This window comes from Pristis pectinata, chromosome 4 (genome assembly GCF_009764475.1).
Source record: "Pristis pectinata isolate sPriPec2 chromosome 4, sPriPec2.1.pri, whole genome shotgun sequence".
Classification (NCBI taxonomy): Eukaryota; Metazoa; Chordata; class Chondrichthyes; order Rhinopristiformes; family Pristidae; genus Pristis; species Pristis pectinata.
Genome location: NC_067408.1, coordinates 97545188 through 97566103, shown reverse-complemented (window position 1 = coordinate 97566103; position 20916 = coordinate 97545188). Strand labels below are relative to the sequence as shown.

The 20916-nt window shown below is 38.1% G+C and overlaps 1 protein-coding gene across 5 annotated transcripts in view; it reads right to left on the bottom strand.

The window, feature by feature from the left end:
• Positions 1-500: 500 nt before the first annotated feature.
• Positions 501-20916, bottom strand: part of LOC127569879 (sentrin-specific protease 7-like) — a 78185-nt gene continuing 57769 nt past the window's right edge. For 4 of the 5 annotated variants that reach the window (XM_052014876.1, XM_052014875.1, XM_052014877.1 and 1 more), the window contains 10 exons: positions 19764-19900; positions 17553-17669; positions 13019-13141; positions 11569-11661; positions 10945-11156; positions 10159-10220; positions 8446-8501; positions 6714-6782; positions 3282-3432; positions 501-1608 (listed from right to left, as the gene is read on the bottom strand). In XM_052014876.1, coding sequence (XP_051870836.1) covers positions 1474-1608; positions 3282-3432; positions 6714-6782; positions 8446-8501; positions 10159-10220; positions 10945-11156; positions 11569-11661; positions 13019-13141; positions 17553-17669; positions 19764-19900 — 1155 coding nt within the window. In that variant the 3' untranslated portion in view covers positions 501-1473. The remainder of the gene's footprint in view (positions 1609-3281; positions 3433-6713; positions 6783-8445; positions 8502-10158; positions 10221-10944; positions 11157-11568; positions 11662-13018; positions 13142-17552; positions 17670-19763; positions 19901-20916) is intronic. The other variant, XM_052014873.1, reaches the window with a different exon arrangement.

Here is a 20916-nt window from a genome sequence, read left to right as displayed (position 1 = left end):
TTTCCCAATCCCTTGACCTCTCAATATCCCTGTGTACTCATAACTTGCTAATATATCTATTTTTGCATCATCAGCAAATTTGCCTACTTGGTCCCTTCGATGTCATTACTATAGATTATAAATAGTTGAGTCTCCAGTATTGAGTATATTCAAGACAGAGACCCATCCACTAAAGGAATGGGAGCAGTGTAGGAAAGTGATGTGAGGTAGGTGATCAACTATGAATGGCAGAGCAATTGCAAAGACCAAGTGGCCTGCTCTTACTTCTATTATTTATGTTCTTATTAAGAAGCTAGATAGGTTTTTGCAGGTCATAAGTAGTTAATACTTTGTTGAAGAATAAAATGTTGGTGTTGAGCCATGCAACATCCTTCACATTTCTTCTTTTAATTAAAATATACATGCACCTTAACATTAAAACAGTTGTACATTGTATAATTTATTCCCATTCTACCATTTGTGCTATGTCCTTATCTGCTCCATTTTCAAAAAACTGCATGAACTGAGAAATGAATTATTGCATATAGGTTACTTGCATCTCTCCAGTATTCCAAAATTAATTCTGCCATTTCTACGTTCACACATTGTTTATTTTTAGATAACAAGGTAAAATTGTTTGCATCTGTTCAATATGGATGAAAAACTACACAAAGCTAGAGAACAGTTTTCCAAAAGGGAGACTAACATAATGTACTTAGTTTTTCATTTTCTCCATTTTGAGCTTTCTTTTCCTGCCAAGATTCATCCTGTTCCCACAATGACAAACTTAAAATATACAAGTAGTCATTGAATTATGCAAAATATGACATTTGACAATGCCTCCTCTCTTAAAAACAATAGTTGGCACCTTTGCTTAATTCTTTCATTAATGCACTGTGATCTGCTTTCACTCTTGTCCAGCCCATCTCAACAGTCAAAAAACCACAGCAGAAAAACTCAGTGGGAATTAATGAAAGAAAATCTGCAGGTACGCTATAGTATTATATACAGAATATATTTGAAAATTGTTCTAACCTATTTAAGATTTCATATTACTCACATCTCCAATTCTGTAATTACTTGAAAGCAATGTGCTGCAGAATATAAATTGTTCTGAACATTTATCCACCCGTTAATATTCCAATTGATGAACAAGCATTTTTGTAACAGCTGAACCACATCAAGTTTATACTTTGATAAAGGTTAGTAAGGTACCCTCTGGCAGGGGAGTTAAGTGCTCTAAAAGGCTGACAACATTAGCCATTGTGAGGGCAGAAACAAACACAAGAAATAAACAGCAAGTAGCAAGATGTCACAAATCAGTATAATTTATTAAACTGTACATTGCTATAAACAAAACTGCTTTAAACTGAATATGCTACATATTAGTCACCTAGTTCAAACATTTACAGTTGAATTTAAAATCTTCATACTTCCAAGATGATCAGCAACTTTGAAATGACCTAGTATACTATGTGTGCCATGTACATGCATTCATTCAGTATCAGTTCTCTGCTGATTGTGTAAATGTAGAATCAAATCTTGTATTTCCTCCCGTTTTTTCTTTACTTCCTGACGCAGGAACCACTTATCCAGCTGCAATGGTAAGTCAAAATTTGTGATGGGATTCTGTGGAAAGAGAATATATAATTTTGCGAAGAGGAAAAAAAAGCCAATATCTAATGCAAGAACAAATTGTGTTGTAAAATGTTTTCCCCAGTATTAATGTTATATTTAATGTCCTGAACATTAGCTATGTTGTTGTCCACACAGATGCTGCCTCACTTTGTTCTAATTTTTCTTTCGAATTATATTTTAAACTGAGTGACACTAAATGTTCTAAGCCTTATATTTCTCATAATTATTCATGAAAAATGATTAAATGTGGTTGGCACTTTATAAGGACTCTGAATGACCTTGGTACATGTTTTGCTCCTTGTCTTTAATGAAGCTTTAGATAAACAAACACACAATCTGCTCCAACATTTTCCACTAATGTCCATTTTAGTAAGAGTACTTACATACAAATTAGAAGCAGGATTAGGTCAGTTGGTCCCCCCATGGATGAAATCCATCAGCTCTCAGAGACTTGTCTGTGTACAGCTCCAACAATTTACTCAGTATCACTTCCATGATGAATTTTCCTGAGTTCCTTCCAATTTCTGACTTAGAGCTATTTTTGGAATGTTACTTGTACATTCTACAGCAAAGACTGATGCAAAATACCTGTCATTTGGTCCCTCTCCTACAAATCCAATTCCCTACAAAGGGCCTCTTTTTGATGGCTTCATTTTTGGCCCTGCCATGTCACCATCAAGTTCTTCAAGTTTCTTCCTTAAGTGTTGCCAGTGGCAGCAAAATCATTATTCATGGGATTAGCTTCTACACACACACCGCTGGAAACTTGAGGATTGCATGCATTTTCTTCTTCTTGCTCTACTTTGCATATCAGTTCACAGTGCTGAGTATCTCCTGATTTTATGTGAACTAATGGTCATAACATGATTGAATTAAGCAATATATACACAACAAAGCAAAACCTAAAATTGGTGGTAACAACCAAACAGTGATTATCCTCTTCAAGAAGAATGGAAAAAGTGCTTGCTTCAGGTTAAGATGGCAACTGAAGTTAGAAAGTCAATGAACCAATTGTAGCAAGCTATATATCTGAACTAGGCAAATCAACAAACCTTCAGGGCATTTCAATAGATTAACATACACATTAGGAACAACAAACAATCTGCTGGAGGAATTTAGCAGGTCGAGCAGCGTCTGTGGGGAGAAGGGAATTGTTGATGTTTTGGGTTGAAACCCTGCATCCGGACTGAGTGGAGAGGGAAGATAGCAGTATAGAGAGGAGAGAGGGAGTGATGAGACAGGAGCCAGAGGTGATTGGTAGATTGGGGATGGGTAAAGGATGTTGGGCAGATCGAGCCAGGCAAGAGTGGGAGAGGGGTAGAGTTGGGAGACAGAGATAGGTGGATGATAGATGGAGGCAGGAAAAAAGGGCAGATGGAGCCAATTGTTGGGGGGAGGGGAAGATGGAGAGAGCTAGGAGGGTAATAAGTAGGAACACAAATGCCACCGGTGCTGGAATCAGATAAGTAAGGAAGGTGATAATGTGAACCATTTGGGGAGAGATGAAGGGCAGATATTCTGGTTCTTCCCATTCAGCAATATTTGATCCTACAACCTGGGGGTCTAACAGGCAAGGCAGTCCTGGTTGGAAAATAACAAACAGCTCATTGGTACTGAAACTTCATTTGAAGCCTGCAACATCACAATAACTAAAAATAAGTTACCTGAAAAAAGCTTTCCACATACTGCAGTAAGTAAATGCCGCAGTCACTGCTGTTATCTTGCTTCGGGACTCTGGGGACTGAGCCTTTCATTTTATCAGCTGTGAAGTTGCGCTGTCCTCCTTTTTTCACTTCCCACTCTATCTGTAGATACCTAGTAAAGGGAGGGGAAGAGGCGAACATCGATTCTAGGTTAATTATTGGAAGTAAGAGGCCTGTAACATTGCTTAAGAGTAAGAACGTTTGACTAAACCAATGGAGTAAACTACTATCACTGCCAAGTACTTGCAAAGCACCTTGAACAGAGCAAAATGTCATAGGATTGATGGCAAAAACCAACATGAAGAAAGTAGGTGGGAGCAGAAACTTATAAGCAAGCACATGCATGTATATGAGATCCAAGCTGCAAAGGTAAAGGATAATTACTGACAGTAGGGGAGGGAGGAAAAAGAATTGATAATGTATAGAATTCCAAATCAAATAATAATCAGTTTTATTAATGTTGATTAATGAATAAATATTGGCCAAGATACCAGTGACATCTCCTCTCTTACTTGAAATATGATCTTTTAAAACAAAGAGTCCTTGGTTGAATTTAACATCTCATTTTTAAGAAGGTGTCTGGCTTTTTGGCAATCCCTCAGAAATGCATGTGCTGAAATCTCGACCCTTCTGAGTCAGAGGTGAGAGTGCTGACAACTTAGGGCACAGCGGACACAAGCAGAGAATACAAGTTAGAGGAAAAGAGATTGCAGAGACAGTGTAAGAACTAAAATCAGATGTCTATTAGGTCAGTAGGCAGGAATGATAAATTAGTGCCTCCTATGGGATGAAACTGTTAATGAACTTTAGTTTCTGTAAGTAGGACTGTCAGAGGAACATTTTAAGATGTCAAACTTTGAAATGGCAAAAGCAGTCAAAGGTTTCAGTTTGACCGGGGTAGAAAAGAACATTAGAGTCAATCACCCTGCTATGGATCTGGATCATGAAGGACATTAGCTGAGATTAAGACAATCCACTGAGGATATCCCCTGAAAGTTAGGCTGGAGAAATTTTTTTCTTTTTATGTGGAAACGAGACAAGTAGCCATGACAATATGGTGCTCTTTCCCTTTTCAAAATGCGCATAGAATGCATTAAATTCATCAGGAAGGGATGTGCTGTTGTTAGCTATGCAGCCCGACTTCGTCTTGTAGCCTGTTATGGCATGTAATCCCTGCCATAACTGGCGGCTGGTCAGGGACTCTATTTCGAGTTGGTATTGTCTCTTGGCATCCCTGATAGCTTTTTGAAGGTCGTACCTCGATCTCTTGTACAGATCTTGTACAGAAATGCTGGTATTTATTGTCTGACCTGACTGTGGAACAGCAGATTTTCTTTCCTGAAGGGCATTAGTGAATCAGATGGGCTTTTACAACAATCTAGTAACTTCACAGTTACTCTTAACAACACTAGCTTTAATTGCATATTTATTTAATTACTTGAATTTAAATTCCCCAGCTGTTGTAATGGGATTTGAACTCATGAATCTGGATCAACAGTCCAGAACTCTGGCTCCTAGTCCAGTAGCTTAACTGCAACGCTACTGCATCCTTTGTTAGGGCGTTAGAGCTGTTTGTCAACATTAATATACAAGTAAATTATGTTTACAAGGCAGCAGATGAATAACATAGAACAGTACAAAACAGGAACGGGCCCTTCAGATCATGATGCTAATTAAAACTAATCCCATCTGCCTGCACATGGTCTGTATCCCACCATTCCTTGCCTGTTCATGTCTAAATGCCTCTTGAACATTGCTATTGTATCTGCTTCCACCACCTCCCCTGGTATCACGTTCTAGGTACCTACTAATCTCTGTGTAAAAAAAACTTGCCTCGTAAATATCCTTTAAGCTTTCTCCCTCTCAACTTAAACATATGCTTTAATTGTTGAATTAATTGTTGACATTTCCTTCCTGGGATAAAGACTCTGAATATCCATTCTATTTGGATATCCAATTTGTGGCGCTCACAATTTTATACGTTTCTATCAGGTCGCCCCTCAGCCTCCGATACCCTAAAGAAAACAATCCAAGTGTGTCCAACCTCTCCCTATGGCTAATACTCTCTAATCCAGGCAACATCCTGGCGAACCCCCTCTCACTTTCTCCAAAGCCTCCACATCCTTCCTGTAATGCAGTGACCAGAACTGCACACAGTACTCCAAATGTGGCCCAACCAAAGTTTTGTACAGCTGCAACGTGACTTGCCCATTTTTATATTCAATGCTCCAACTGATGAAGGCATGTATGCTGTTGTTACCACCCTATCTACTTGTGTTGCCGCTTCAGGGAGCTCTGGACTTGCATCCCAAGACCCTTCTGTACATTAATGCTCTTAAGGGTCCTGCTATTTACTGTACACTTTCCTCTAACATCTGACGTCCCGAAGTGCAAGACCTCATACTTGTTCGGATCAAATTCCATCTACCATTTCTCCCTCCATATTTCCAACTGGTCTATATCCTGCCGTATTTTGACAACTTTCTTCACTTTCCACAACTCCACCAAAATCATTACTCAATAATGAGCATCAAGTTTGGGGTAGCTAAATAAAAACAAGTTTAAAAGAAAATCACTGCTAAAGTTCAAGTGTTGTTAATATACTTAATCATAAACAAAATCAACTTTCCCTCCATATATTAAAATGTTTCACTGCTTCGTCATTCTTAATATTAAGGGACAATCCAAGCATCCACTCCTTCATCTCTAACACATAGCTTAAGGTGAGCTAATGAATTACAATCATATGAGATTTTGCTGGAAATTATTAACTTCCAAATTATAGTTTGATTTGGAGAATAAAGTTACTTTCTGTCCCAAAAGGACATCCCACCCAATCTAAGTCATTTCCTTTAGTGCATCATTGATACCATTTTTCCAATAAGCTATCCTGTAGCAATTTATTTAAGATAGTGCAGTTTTCTTCCAAGACTTTTCATATTAGAAACAGAATTGTAGTCACACTAAAGAATAGGTCCTCCTCTGTTTGTTTCACCTGACCTTCCCTGATAGGGTGTGTGATAAGGATAGGATCAGCAAATGGGCATTTACACCAGCCACAAGCTGGGTTCAATGTTCTTCAGTAACAGGTGTACCTACAACTGGGGTACATGAATACTAATCATGTTTGGGACCACATCCTGAATTTCCACCCTACAGGCTCTATCAATGTCTCAAATGAAACAACATAAAAAATATGGATGTGGTAAGACTTATTTTACACATTTTGATTTGCATTGAAAAGAGTGCACCTTTTGCAGATACGATCTTTATGTTTGATAAAAGCAAATCAGATAAAAATAAGATGAAGACTGATTAATTTTCCATAATTTCAAACAAATGTTATATCTCTACAGTACTCCAACAGACAGCACATACTTCACTGATACTCACTCTCGTAAAATCTTCACTGTGTGCAATTGTGAAGCTGCTCTTAAAGAGTCCATTATTAGAATACATGGCCTGAGGGAAAAATCAGATAAATTCAGTTACCAAAGATCACCTTATTTTTTAAAAAAACGTCTGGAGACTAAAACCATGTTGTTCAAATGAGTCACCTGTGCTTCTTGTCAGTGAAAAATAAAAATAATTACAGATCAAAAAGTCCTGACCAAGGATATCATTAATGTTTGAGCCTTTCAGATAACTATTATTCCTAGACTTTGGAAAGGTCCAGATTCAACTTTCAAAGTCATGGAAGTTAGAAGTTTTGTTTTCTTTTTAGCAAACCTGAGAGTTCCTCAACACAGCTTGCAACAAGGGCACAGTTAGCATGTTTGCTGAGAGAAGGCATAAAACAAATGAACACCAATGTGTAAACTGTAATACTGTTTCTCATCAGCAAGGGTTACTTTAAAAAGACACATGTAAAGGTCCATCTATACTTTGCAAACCATCCATACATCAAAGTTGTTGAGGTAAGATCCTCTGCTTATCAATTTCTAAACACCTCTTTAATTTTAGACAATAGGCCTAGTGCATTTCATGGGCAAAGCTATGATCCCCCTCTCTGAATTCTCCAATTATAACATCCTTCTCCATTCTGAATATAGATGCACAGAATGCCACTAGGGTCCTGAATGAGCCCTGTCCTTTCCCTGGTTACCCTCTTGTCCTTCCTATACATAGAAAACACATTGTGATTCTTCTTAATCTTGTCTACAAGTGCAATTTTGTGACACTTCTTTTCATTCCTAAATACTATTTTTTAAAAAAAAAGTACCCCTCAGCCCTATATATTCTACACTCTTGTAGGGCTTCAGTTATGTTTAGTTCTTTAAACCTGCCGTAAGCTGCCTTTTTATAAATACAACCTTCAATGTCCTTTGACATCTTGGTTTCTTGAACTTGTTCTTCTTACCCGTTACCATTATGGAAATACACTGGCCCTAAACTTTTACTGTTTCATTTTGGTCACATATTGACTTGCATGCAAGTATCTGCTCTTAGTCTACTTTTGACAGGACTTAACAAGCTGAAATCAGATTTCTCCCAATACAGGACCAAAACTTCTTGTCTATCCTTGCCTTTCATACAACCTTAAAACTTAAGAGTTACAATAAGTCCTTCCAAAATGTTCTCCCACCTGACACTGCTTCCACTTGCCTGGCCACATGCCCAAAGATTAGATCTGATACCATTCCTTCTATAGTAGACTATCTACTGGCAGAGAACACTCTTGTGAATGTTTAAACATACTGAACATTTAATCCTATTGATAGTTCACTGTACTCTGATTTGCCTAAGCCTCAATACAGCTACCTTCACTAATATTTTGAAGGAATCAGCTCAGTTACTGAAACGTACCAAAACCGGACTGCAAAAATTGTTCTCCAAAGAAACTTTTACAGACCCCACACTAGAACAACAATTTTGAGTTTGGTTCTTAACGTCAGGTCTGTATGAGAGAATTGTTTGTAAAATATAAAATGTGCCAATGCCAGTATATTATTAACACTTGGTTCAAAGTAACTGTATGCCAAAGGGACTGCCTGTTATATTGTGGCATTTGGAGTCATACATGGAAACATTAACTCATCTTCAAAAAGAAACCTATTCTTACCAACAATAATATATTGCTTGGAATAAAAATAACTTAGAAATTAATCATTTTAATCTTACTTACTGTTTGAGTATCCTTTCTCTTTGTTGGTGTAGATTCTTGGGTACTTTTATACATTCCTGTCAGAATTTAAATAATATTTGAAAAAAGTGGTCCTATTCCATGAATTGGTAAATGCAGCTTGCAATATAAAGCATAGAAATTCATTCCCAATCTGTGCCAACTAATCTCAACCAAGAAGGTAATCAATTCACTAAACTGTGCTTGATACTTTAGGAGTTGAAACAAATAAAGTACACAGGCTGGTGTTTTCAGTCTTCCTACATTTTCAATAAAATTCCTGTTTTTGAAAATGCATTGCTGTAGATGCTTAAAGATAAGCTGCTTGTGTCCTCTCACTGAAATAGGCCAAGAGCATTCAACAGCATTGGCAACTTGGGTACAGCAGGTAAACCAGCTTGGATTGAACTTTACACATCTTCATCTTTGGACAGAATTCGGGGGGGGGGGGGGGGAGTGGGAGAACGGGGAAGTAGGAGGCACTGCAAGAATCTTTATAGCCACTGACAATCTTTTAAAAAATTAATGACATTCTACATATGGACTTCGACAAGGTCCTGCATAGGAGACTGGTCCAAAAGATTAGGGCCTATAGGATGCAGTTGGGCAAGTTGGCAAATTGGATCCAAAATTAGCTTGGCAATAGAAGAGTGTAATAGTAGAGGGCTGTTTTACTGATTGGATGCCTGTGACTGGTGGTGTTTCAGAGAGATTGGTGCTGGGACCCTTGCTGTTTGTAATATACATGAATGCTTTGTATGTGTATACAAAAGGCAAGATAGATAAATTTGCAGAGGACACACAGATTGGTAGAGTTGTTGACAGTGTGGTGGATAGTCTTGAGCTACAGGATGATATTGATTTGTTGGCAAAACAGGCTGAGGAATGGCAGATTTAGTTTAATCCTAATAAATGTGAAGTGATGCATTTTATGAATACTACTGAAGCTAGGATATACACCATTAATGGTAAGATCCTATGGAGTACATGGAAGGTGGGATTAATATGGATGGGTTCCCACTGGTTCGCATGGATGTCATGGGCTATTTCCATGCTGTATGACTCTATATCTATTTTCAATATTTAATGGTGACTTAAGAAATTGTTTTTAGTATGCCTCCCCAATAACATAAGTGAAAGTAATTCTGGGGAGAACGTGGTTATTAGGTCTTAAACCTGCTTGTTATTAATTTTTAATTAGTTCTTCTTATCCTACATATGCCATTGTCCAAAACAATGCTCTGGATTAACCTTTTCTATGTTACTTTTATAACTTTTATGCTCTTACAGTAACACAACTACATTTTCAAATTGAAAAACTGGGCCTATGAAGCAAGCCTTGTGGTAATAGGAATCATCATTGCTGACTTCCCCTCCCCACTAGCAAAGAATTGGACATTTCTCATACTGTGTGATTGGAATTGAACTTAGTGATTAAGGTGCAGCTTGACCAGAGAACTATGAACTGCCACGATTCCCACCATCTTGTGCTTTACTGAACTGGTAATGGAGCTCATTATTTTATTTGCTTTGTGTACGACTGCTCTGAAACTAAAATGCAAAGCAGAATCTATCAATAATCTTAGATCTTTCCCAGCTTTTACCAGTGGTGCTGAATTTTTTATGTACTTACTTTTCAATTAACTTTGAAGCAATCAATCCTCTTCCAAGAGAGTAACTATTTAGAAATTACACTACATTGCCATTACCATTTACCTGTGTGCTGGGGCTGGGTGAAGTGGAAGGTGTTACACAGGGAGCAGTGCTGGAGTCTTTATCTGCAATAGAGCACAATCTGGTTGGAATATTAAAATAGATGCCTTGTTAAATGAATCAACATCGACCTGGATGGTAGTGTATGCCAATCTCCATCAGGATGAATTAATCTATAAATAGCACATACCACCGTATCTTAGTATAGCGAATAATTAGAAGACTGCTCATTGCTCACATTTTTCCAATTAAGCCAGATGCTGCACTTGCACTGAATTAAATGCCACTGCCAACAAAAAGGGAGTTGCAAAAGCAATGCGTATTTTGAAAAAAAGTCACTCTTGGGTCAGCATCATTGAGAAAACTTACACTTATTGTCCAAGTAGTTGCCCCTAAATAGGGTTTTTCTAAAAATGATGCAAGTATAAAAAGTTCATAAATAACTATGAATGTTAGCATTTTAAACACTTAAGCAAATGTTGGAAAGATGAACTTTAAAAAAAAAATTATTTGAACAATTTTTTATGTTTGATTTCTTCAATAAAGTGATTAATTTTGTGGCTTGATTGAAAATACATTCAGTGTGTTTTGGCCAGTCAGTAGGTACTTTTTCCTTGCCTCTTTTAATCCATTATATAATCCAAGTAAGACCACTGATGTATTTATTCTGAGAGATCTATAAAAGTATAGTTTTCTCACAGTAAGATTGCTTATACAAACTATAGTTGAAAATATATCCATAAATAAATAAAACTATAAACATCCAAGTAGAAGGCATGCGTTTCTTACCTTCTGAATCCTCTGATGGCACACTTTGAGAGGTATTCCCATCAGTTTCATCTGGTGATGATATGTGATCTCTACTTATGTTTTCACTATTAGAGTGTATGGAAGATGGATTTGAAAGTAATCTGTTTGCCTTTGGTTCATTTGTTAAATCAGACTCATAAATTATTTGATCTAACCCAGGAAAACAAATAACAGCAAGGTACCAATGGGACCTGGAAGATAACATGACAGTAATAAATTAATAAGTTCACATTTTACCAATTTGTCCCTAGTTCCAGATGTCTCTTCAGTTTTCACCTGATGATCTGTTCACATGGATAAATCTGTCACCAGTAAAACTAAAGCACTGCAAACATTCAACAATTCTTCTCAGAATATCATATCATCCGTGCAAATCATACAAGAACAGATATCTCAAAATGTGGCTTATCGTAACTGTTTCTAGTCTTAACATTTTAATGTTAGACAGCTCCTGCAAAAACTCAAAAACATTAGCAGATTCTGTCAGTTAACAATAATATTTTAGTTCAATCACAGCACTTTAGCGAGGTTCAGCATTCTGACAGAAATGGTTTTGAGACTTTATTTCAGAAACACTTGCATTTGAACAAAAAGCATACTCACTCTTCATTAATAGGCACAAATATGAAATCCTTTGTAAAGATATCCACATGACGGGTCCACGTTTTCACACGTTGATGCCTCTTCTGTTGTATTCTGCACAGGCAGTACAATATGCAACTCAGTTAAAGATAGTAAATTACAAATTGGTATTGGGTGTTATTTGCAAATAAACAAAAACTACAATGGAATTGTTAATTGAATAGTTTCAAATTTTTTCTTAAAAAACCTCATTCACAGTCAGAGAAACAGTACCAGTAATACTGGAGATCTAAATGTGCATTACAAAATTATCACGTCAGTTTCAGCACAAATGTTGAGAATGAAAAAGGTGCACCTCAAAGTTACATTTGCCCATGTGCACAGTTTAAGAATCAGAACTGCCAAATAATTAGAAAAAACAAATATTTACATGCTTTTACTAGTGCATTTCAACAGTCCTTTCAGTTTGAAAGTACTCAGTTGTCACAAAATCAGACACTAATTGGTTCAAGATATTATTTTGCTTATTGGTCTTCCAACCAAGAGGAGAGAGGCAACCTAACATATAAAACCGATTACTGAATGAAAAGATTATCTGCATGAACTTCCAAGTCAAAAATCCTCAAGCTAAATTTTTAACAATATTCACTCAGACCAAGTTAAATCTTCAGACTCTTTTTCTTGAATTTGCATGAATCCAAAATAACTTAACATTGTTTTTTAGGAAAACAAAGTGAGTTGTCACAAACAGAGTGAAAACGGCAGATTTTCCCAGTATATGAATCCAGAATTTAACTTGAGCTTGCCACTGGTTGTGCAAGACTCTAAGCACTAATAGCTGACAGTACACAGAGGCTAGAAGAAAAGCTGCAGAAGTGTGAAAATAATCCTTGGCATCACCTTGATCAGAAAATCAACTGGACCAGACGTAAAGACCACGGTTAAAAGACACTTTCTTTTACTTGCCTGGAGTTTTGGGGTGCAGCTCCAACAAATGTCAAAAACTTGACATCATCTTGGACAAAGCAGTTCACTTGACTGGTATCCCATCCACAGACTAAACATTCATTCCCTATGCATCTGGAGCATAGTGGCAGCTGTGAGTACCATATTCAAAATCCACTGCAGTTACTCACATAGGGTACTCCAACAGTGCCTCCCAAACCCATGACATCTACTACAAGAACAAGGGCAGCAAACACTTAAGACCACCACTTCAAGGTTCCCCTCAATGTTACATACCATCCTGATTTGGAAATGTATTGACAGTGAGGTCTAAATCCTGGAACAGCTCAAAAGCACTATGGGACTACCTTCACCACAACGCCAGTTGTGGTTCAGGACGGCAGCACACCATCATCTTCCCAAGGGCAATAAATGATGGTCTTACCGGTGACATTCATATCCCAAAAACAAATCAATAAATGAACCTCACAAAAGTGAGTACGTGAATTGTGGAAAATTTACTTACGAGAGATTATTCACCTCCTCTGATTCAGCATTATCCTTCCGGGTCAGGCGTCGATAAAAAAAGCTACTAAAAATATGAGTACGCTCAGCAAGTTCTTTGGGTGCTTTCTCAAGCAACAGGTACCTTTGAAAGTATGGAAATGATATATGTAAATGCAGTCATGATAATGCAGTTAAATTTTGCATAAAGCTTTTTACAATGGAAAATTAATGCAACGTTTTGATAGAACTCATCTCAGAATGAACTATTGACTTGCAATCACTAATTCCAGACTCATATTACATAGGAGAAAAGGCCACTCTATAATTGCTTTACTTAATCATGGTCTACATTATTTGCATGTGTTGGAATTTTCTAAAATGGAAATTTCACTTATTGATCAAATTTGATGAAGTGTGAAGAACCATTTACAAACATGACTCTTATTATAGCACTGCAAAAAAGGTGCAAATTTTCCAGCCCATGCCAGCACTTCTGTTGGAGTTGACTATGTTTCTTTGCAGAACACCCAAATTTCAGTGTTGGTTTAATCTTCCACTGTGCTATCAGCAGCTCCTGTGCAGCACCAGTGGATTCCTCATGAAGCCCAGCAAGCTAGCAGATTTCCTACCTCTCAGACTGGAAAGTCAATGCAGAAGATTTAATCCAATGCAAGTATTGGTATCGGTTTACTATTGTCACTTGTACCGAGATACAGTGAAAAGCTTGTCTTACAAACCGATCGTACAGGTCAATTCATTACATAGTGCAGATACATTGAGTTAGTACAGAGTGCATTGATGTAGTACAGGTAAAAACAATAACAGTAAAGTGTCACAGCTACAGAGAAAGTGCAGTGCAATAAGGTGCAAGGTCACAACAAGGCAGATTGTGAGGTCATAGTCCATCTCATTGTATAAGGGAACCGTTCAATAGTCTTATCACAGTGGGGTAGAAGCTGTCCTTAAGTCTGGTGGAACATGCCCTCAGGCTCCTGTATCTTCTCCCCGATGGAAGAGAAGAGATGAGTGAAGACAGAAAGTACAGTGCTCCTATTGAAATCCATGGGATGAAATGGCTGCTTTGATGACTGTACATTGATTTATTTATTTGATTAATTCAGTTAGTTTTAAATGTATTTAATTACTTGTAAGTGCATGCTTTTTTCCAGGGTTTAATTTTTTTCTAAATAAATTTTAAACATTATTTCATTGTGCAATACTTGGGTGTTTATACACTGATAACTTTTATAGCTTAGTGAGCATGGTGCAGAGCTTCATGGCTGTCAGGACCTTTCTGTGAATGAAGTTGGCCACTTTGCTGAGAGAAGCCCATAATGGGCCATGCTAATGAAATGTGAGTCGGCCTCCTGACTGAGAAAGATGGTTTTGAAATCCATGTTGGAAGAAATAGCATGGTTCAATTGCAGGCTGCCAGCAATGTTAAAGTCAATAGAAGATTTGTTCCAATATTTTACAAATGACTTTGAACTTAATTCTCTCAGGTTAAAGAGGCAACCAGAGCTTAGCACCAATATTCCCAATTCCCTTACAATTCTAATGGATTTCCTGCAATACTGGTGACAGTAGAACATAGAACATTACAGCACAGTACAGGCCCTTCGGCCCACAATGTTGCGCCGACATTTTATCCTGCTCTATTATCTATCTAACCCTTCCCTCCCACATAGCCCTCCATTATCTATCATTCATGTAGCTATCTAAGAATCTCTTAAATGTCCCTAATGTATCTGCCCCCACAACCTCTGCCTGCAGTGCATTCCACGCACCCACCACTCTCTGTGTAAAAAAATTACCTCTGAATCCCCCTTATACCTTCCTCCAATCACCTTAAAATTATGCCCCCTCGTGTTAGCCACTGTCGCCCTGGGAAAAAATCTCTGAATGTCCACTCGATCTATGCCTCTTATCATCTTGTACACCTCTATCAAGTCACCTCTCATCCTCCTCCTCCTCTCCAATGAGAAAAGCCCTAGCTCACTCACTCTATCCTCATAAAGACATGCTCTCCAATCCAGGCAGCTTCCTGGCAAATCTCCTCTGCACCCTCTCTAAAGCTCCCACATCCTTCCTATAATGAGGCAACCAGAACTGAACACACATTGTTCAGTAAGCCGAATAAAACATACATGCCAGTTACGCACATTTACAAGAACAGTTAAGGGTACAGAAATGAATAATGTAGAATGCAATGTTATCTTTATGAACAGTTTGACACTAACTGGTAACATGAAAAAGAGGGTGGGAACCAAGAACAGAGTTTTGAGAGTCTTTGGACAATAGCCAAGGGCAACCATATTCCTTGTAATGCAGCACACTTTACAACATGAGTGATCGGTACCATCTATAAAGTTCCTGACACTGTTATGTTGATGTGCTTAAATTTCCTTGTTAAAAATGCAGTGGCAGATTTAGTTCAGTTGGTAGCACCCATACCACAAGAGTAAAAAAGCAGTAATAATTGCTGCTAATCACCCTATCATTGATATTCCTTTTGTTCTACAGAACCCTCCCCCACCTTTTCTCCTAACTAAAACCAACTTGTTTTTGTCTCTTTCCCAGTTCTGAAATGTTGACTGTTTAGCTTTCCACAGATGCTGCCTGATGTGCTGAGTTTTTCTAGCATTTTCTGATTTGATTTCAGAGTTCCAGCACCTTTTTTTAAATTTTCATTTGACAGTTGTCTGGCTTGCAGGGGGTGATACACTGCCCCTTGTTGAATCTTTCTTACAAGGCTAAATTTCAACTATCTACAGTGTAGGGGTACGTTTCTTCAGCACTTGGGATGTTGACACAGCTAGCTGCAAGTGAAATGTTTTCCAAGACAAAGGTGCCACAGGCTTATTCCTAAAGCAATTAACTTCTACAGGAATGCAGGGAGCGGCGATGACCATAGAAACACCTCTGGTCACAAGAAAAAAATGTGATTACTAATAACAAGCCTGTTGAGTACAAGTGATCTTTGAATGTATGTCATACTGATTTATTGGTTGGATCAAAGGGATTTATTGTAATTAGATTCTGATCAGGAGCTGGTCAAAAGGTAATAGTCTGGTCAAAAGGAAATATCTGAAGACTGTCAAGAAAATGCTTATCTATAATGTGTACCTTAGAACTGGATGGGATAGGTCAATGTAATTATGTTAAGGCTACAATAATCACTGTATGAATTGTGATTTTAAGTCATCCTGGAACTAATTGGGAGGCTTTCCTGAATAGAGTCATAGAACAATAACAGCACAGATACAGGCCCTTCGTCCCAACCAGTCCATGCCGACCACGGTGCCCACCTAGCAGTCCCAATTTCCTGTGTTCGGCCCATATCCCTCTAAGCCCTGCCCCTCCTTGTACCTATCCAAGTGTTTCTTAAATGATATCATTGTACTTGCCTCAACCACTTCCTCTGGCAACTCATTCCATATACTCAGCACCTTCTACATGAAGAAGTTGCCCCTCAGGTCCCTTTTAAACCTTTCCCCTCTCACCCTAAACCCATCCCCCTAGTTTTGGACTCCCCCACCCTGGTGAAAAGACTGTTACCATCCACCTTATCTATGCCACTCATAATTTTAAACACTTCTATAAGGTTGCCCCTCATTTTTCTACATTCCAAGGAATAAAGACCTACCTGGCCAACCTCTCCCTATAACTCAGGCCCCCTAGTCCTGGCAACATCCTCGTAAATCTTCTCTGCACTCTTTCCAGTTTAACCAAGTCTTTCCTTTGACAGGGTGACCTAAACTGTACACAGTACTCCAAAGGTGGCCTCACCAATGACTTATACAACTGCAACATAATGTCCCAACCTCTGTACTCAATACCCTGACTGATGAAGGCCAGCATGCTAAACGCCTTTTTCACCACCCTGTCTACTTGTGACGCTGCTTTTAGCAAACTATGCATTTGTACTCCTAGGTCCCTCTGTTCCATTACACTCCCTAGTGCCCTACCATTCATAGTACGGGTCCTACTCTAGGCTCAACTAAACTGGTGAACAAAGAAGCTGAGTTTCCACTGATTGTTGTGGGCTACAGAGAGTTTCCGATTTTCACAACATGCAGTGCCCCAACTACTGGGGCAGAGTGGCTCTCATCAATAAATCATAGCTTAGTTGTTCCAAGAAGAGGGTGGTCTGATATACAGTCTAATCAATTGGCTGTTTCCAGTATTTTCTTTCAAGTTTCCAGTAATTTATTTTTTACCTCTAAGTGGATACCAGAAGAGCAATTTAATCAAATCAGACTAACTCAGATGACTTACAAATTACCAGTTTTAATATTTGGCAGAGTTGAAATCTGTTTTGAGTACCTAAATGCCTTTCCAAAAAAGACAAAAAAAATCTTTGAGTTGAAGAAAGAAAACAAATGCTCTCTGCAAATTCTGATGACACCATTAATCCTGTTCAGGAACGCTAAGCAAGAACAATTATTGTGAATTATGGAATTTTTCTTACCACCGGCTGTTTTACCTTTAATAGACTAAGTGCTTTTACAAAACAATATTTGGGGAATGTAAAATGTAAAGACAAGACTTACTTTAAATAGAAGTCAATAATGACATCATTGAGAAACTCTCCCTCTTCCAAGCATTCAAGATCTTCAGTTGTAACTGCAAGTCCTCCTTTAGTTGGTGGAGGAGGGAAAACTATTATTCTAGGGAGAGCAAAGAACATATTTTAAAACTATTCCTTTGCCATTCAATTCCAATTATCTGAATAATGTCATTTTCAGTTTTGTAACACAAACAAACATTTTTGATTTACTGGCAAGTCCCTGGGTCACATAAGGGTTCTGTTTCTAAGAATAGCCCATAAGATGGGTTCTCCATTAAGTCAGAAACGTCTGTTTTCTATAGTAATCCATACCGTATCACTCTGCATACACTTGCTATAATTCTTACATTTCATTGAATAATCACCTGAACCTTATCCAAAATTAAACCAATGGAATATATACTGTATTCAGTCATTAATGAATACCACGAAACATCTTATTATGATTAGCTTGAAAAATACTTTAAAAATATGAGAAAATTTGCATAAAGTCAGATTTCTGTAAGGTTATTTGTAACCCAGGGAACGCCTGTACTGGCAGAATTGTTGAGAAGCAGGATTTATTAATTAGTTGAGGCTTAGAATGAGGGAGAAAAACTTTCAAGTTCAATCTGACAGTGTACATCACAAATAGACATTTCTAATCCGCATGTAACCATCGACATCTCCCTGTACATATGATGTTATCAGTTTCCCTGTGATGAATGAGGGATCTTCCAAAACTAAAAAACACTAAATCATTACATAATTTGTAAAGCTAATGCAAGAAAAAATTCATTTAGATCAATGACATCACAATGAATTTGCTAACAATTAGAATTAGCTCCTTAAAATCTATCAACACACACACACAACCTGCACTTGCTGTTGATGTAAGGCAAGTACAAAGTTATCTTCTGCTGATCTCTCCTCATCAATTTCTGCTCCCAAGCCAACTCAACCCTTAATAGTGTTGTATTATCATGTGGTGGGTTGTGGGTGTGGGTGGGGGGGTGAGAAGGAGTGAATGAGCCCCATCACAAAGCAGCTGTAAATAATGACATTTGGCCAAGCTGTAACTCATGGCTTGGCCGGCTATCAAACCCAACAGAAATCTTGCTTGTCTCAAACATTTGAAAACAAAGACATTCAAATAAACTCTTAAAATATACATTTAAAATGTTAAAACATTTTAAAAAGTGAAATCGAATATGTTTAAACATTTTAAAACACTTAACCAATCCAATTAATTAAAAATGTAAATTATCTAATATTTACCCTGATCTCTCCTGCTGCTCCTCCATTCAAGTGAATGGAGTTCCCTGCTCCCAGAGCAGGTCTACCCTGACACAGGATCAGCTGGCAGAACGCCCAGAATGGGTGTTAGAGAACGACACAAGTTTACATTCCACTGCTGAACTCCATGAGGTCCCCAAAGCTGAAGAGCAACACTGGAGCAGTCAAGAAATTGCACTGTAAAACACCCAATTTTGTAACTTCCTGCATTCCATGATCAACTTTGCATTATGTGCACTCCAGTGACCTCTCATGGTCAAGTGGAGTGCTTAGCCAAGTGAATTGATGGCTGAAAAAGTCCAGTACTTGACCTAAAGCCTCTCTGGCAGGCATCACACAGAGTGGTTGATGGGAGAGTTTGACCATGGGTTTATGCCTTGTCTCCTTTTCTTCCTTTTCCAGAAATGTTGTCTCCAAAATGAAGTGTGCCCTCTCTCTTGTTCTGGACTAATATCCCACAATTTCCAGTGTCTATGCCACACTTTGGTTTGAGGGTGTCCTTAAAGTGTGTCTACTAATGTCCTCGTCTTCTCAGTGCTCAAGGAAGTCACATGCATGGCCATTGTTTTGGCAGCCTGACATCAGGCTTCCAGACACAATGACCTGTTCAACACAGCTGACTTTCATTGTCAACACCACCAGCAGTAATGCAGTGATCACCGGAGAGGACTGTGGCATTTGTGTAGTGATTCCCCCCACTTTGAGGATCTTCACAGGTGATTCAAATGGTTCTTGTGGGTAATCCAAGTTTCAAAATTATGAAGCAGGGATGCTATTACCACAGATATACATACTAGCTTTGTTCGCGTCTCAATGCCTCGTATGCTCACATACACATAAGCACACGTTTACGATCCATTTGACCTCTATCAGTATGGTTTATGTTTTCACTTTTATGGGTGACATAAAACAAACTTACTTCTGAACTGGTCCATTTCGCCTAAATATGTGTCTCTGCTTCTCCTGCTTTGAAGCGAGCGAAACTATATAATGATCCTTTCTCCGTATATGACACAAGGTATAATTGTTTGCCCTTGTTGAATTTGCATTTTCTTCCTATGGAAGTAAAGGCAGAAGTGGAAATATAAAAAAAAACTCAACGCTCTACATTATCTGATATTGATTCTGTATTGCATACTCCTTTCTAAAGCTGCTGATTTACCAAGATGCCCTTCACAATGCATTTCTAAAATGGGATTAACCTTTCTCTTCCGAGCAGAAAATTGTTTGCAGTGCAAGTGACAATTCCAGCTTTATTGCAACACCAGGAGCTAAATAAATATATTCAAACACGGACTATACTTAAAAGTACAATATTCTAGTTTCTTTGGAAGTCAGTAATAAGTTGATTTCTGATCTAGCCTCAAGCCCATTCTTAAATAATCAGCACTCTTTGAAATCTCCAAGGGAGGAATGTTACTGCTCAATACCAATGTTAATAACAGTTCTTTGTGTAAGACAAGTTAAAGCAGAGCTAAATTCCATCTTTGCAACCCACTGATCCCCAGAAAAATATAAATTTGACTCTCTGCTATACTTCTCAAATGAGCTATCCTTTAGCCCTCAATTGTTACTAATTAATTCCAGCCACAGCTGTTTCATGAGCAGTTTTTGATATTGTGATAGAGTGAAACCCACACATGTCTGCCAACATCATATCATCCATCCTTTTACACTGCAGCTGCACAATTTTGAATCCTTTCAAATGCATTCTTATGTTCCATGCAGCTCGTAACCATTTCACCATTGAGCAAAAGTTGACTAAACATCGAATTCACCTCAATTTTACAATAAAATACGTACAATTTTACTGCACCACAGGCTCCGCAATGTTTCTTTAGTGTATTCCTCCTTTCAGATTTACTACCCCAGTACCTCAAACAGTATGGTTTATAATTTTTTTTGTGCCCATACAACACTTCTCCCACCTGTGAGCCTCCATCCCTACACGCTGAATAAGGCACTGCATAATTTCATACTATCCGCATCCTTCCACCAAGAAGTCTTGTGATACCCTTGAGGTATACGCAGCTGAGTTTGGGAAACCCTTTACTGGACCATTTGGACTCCAT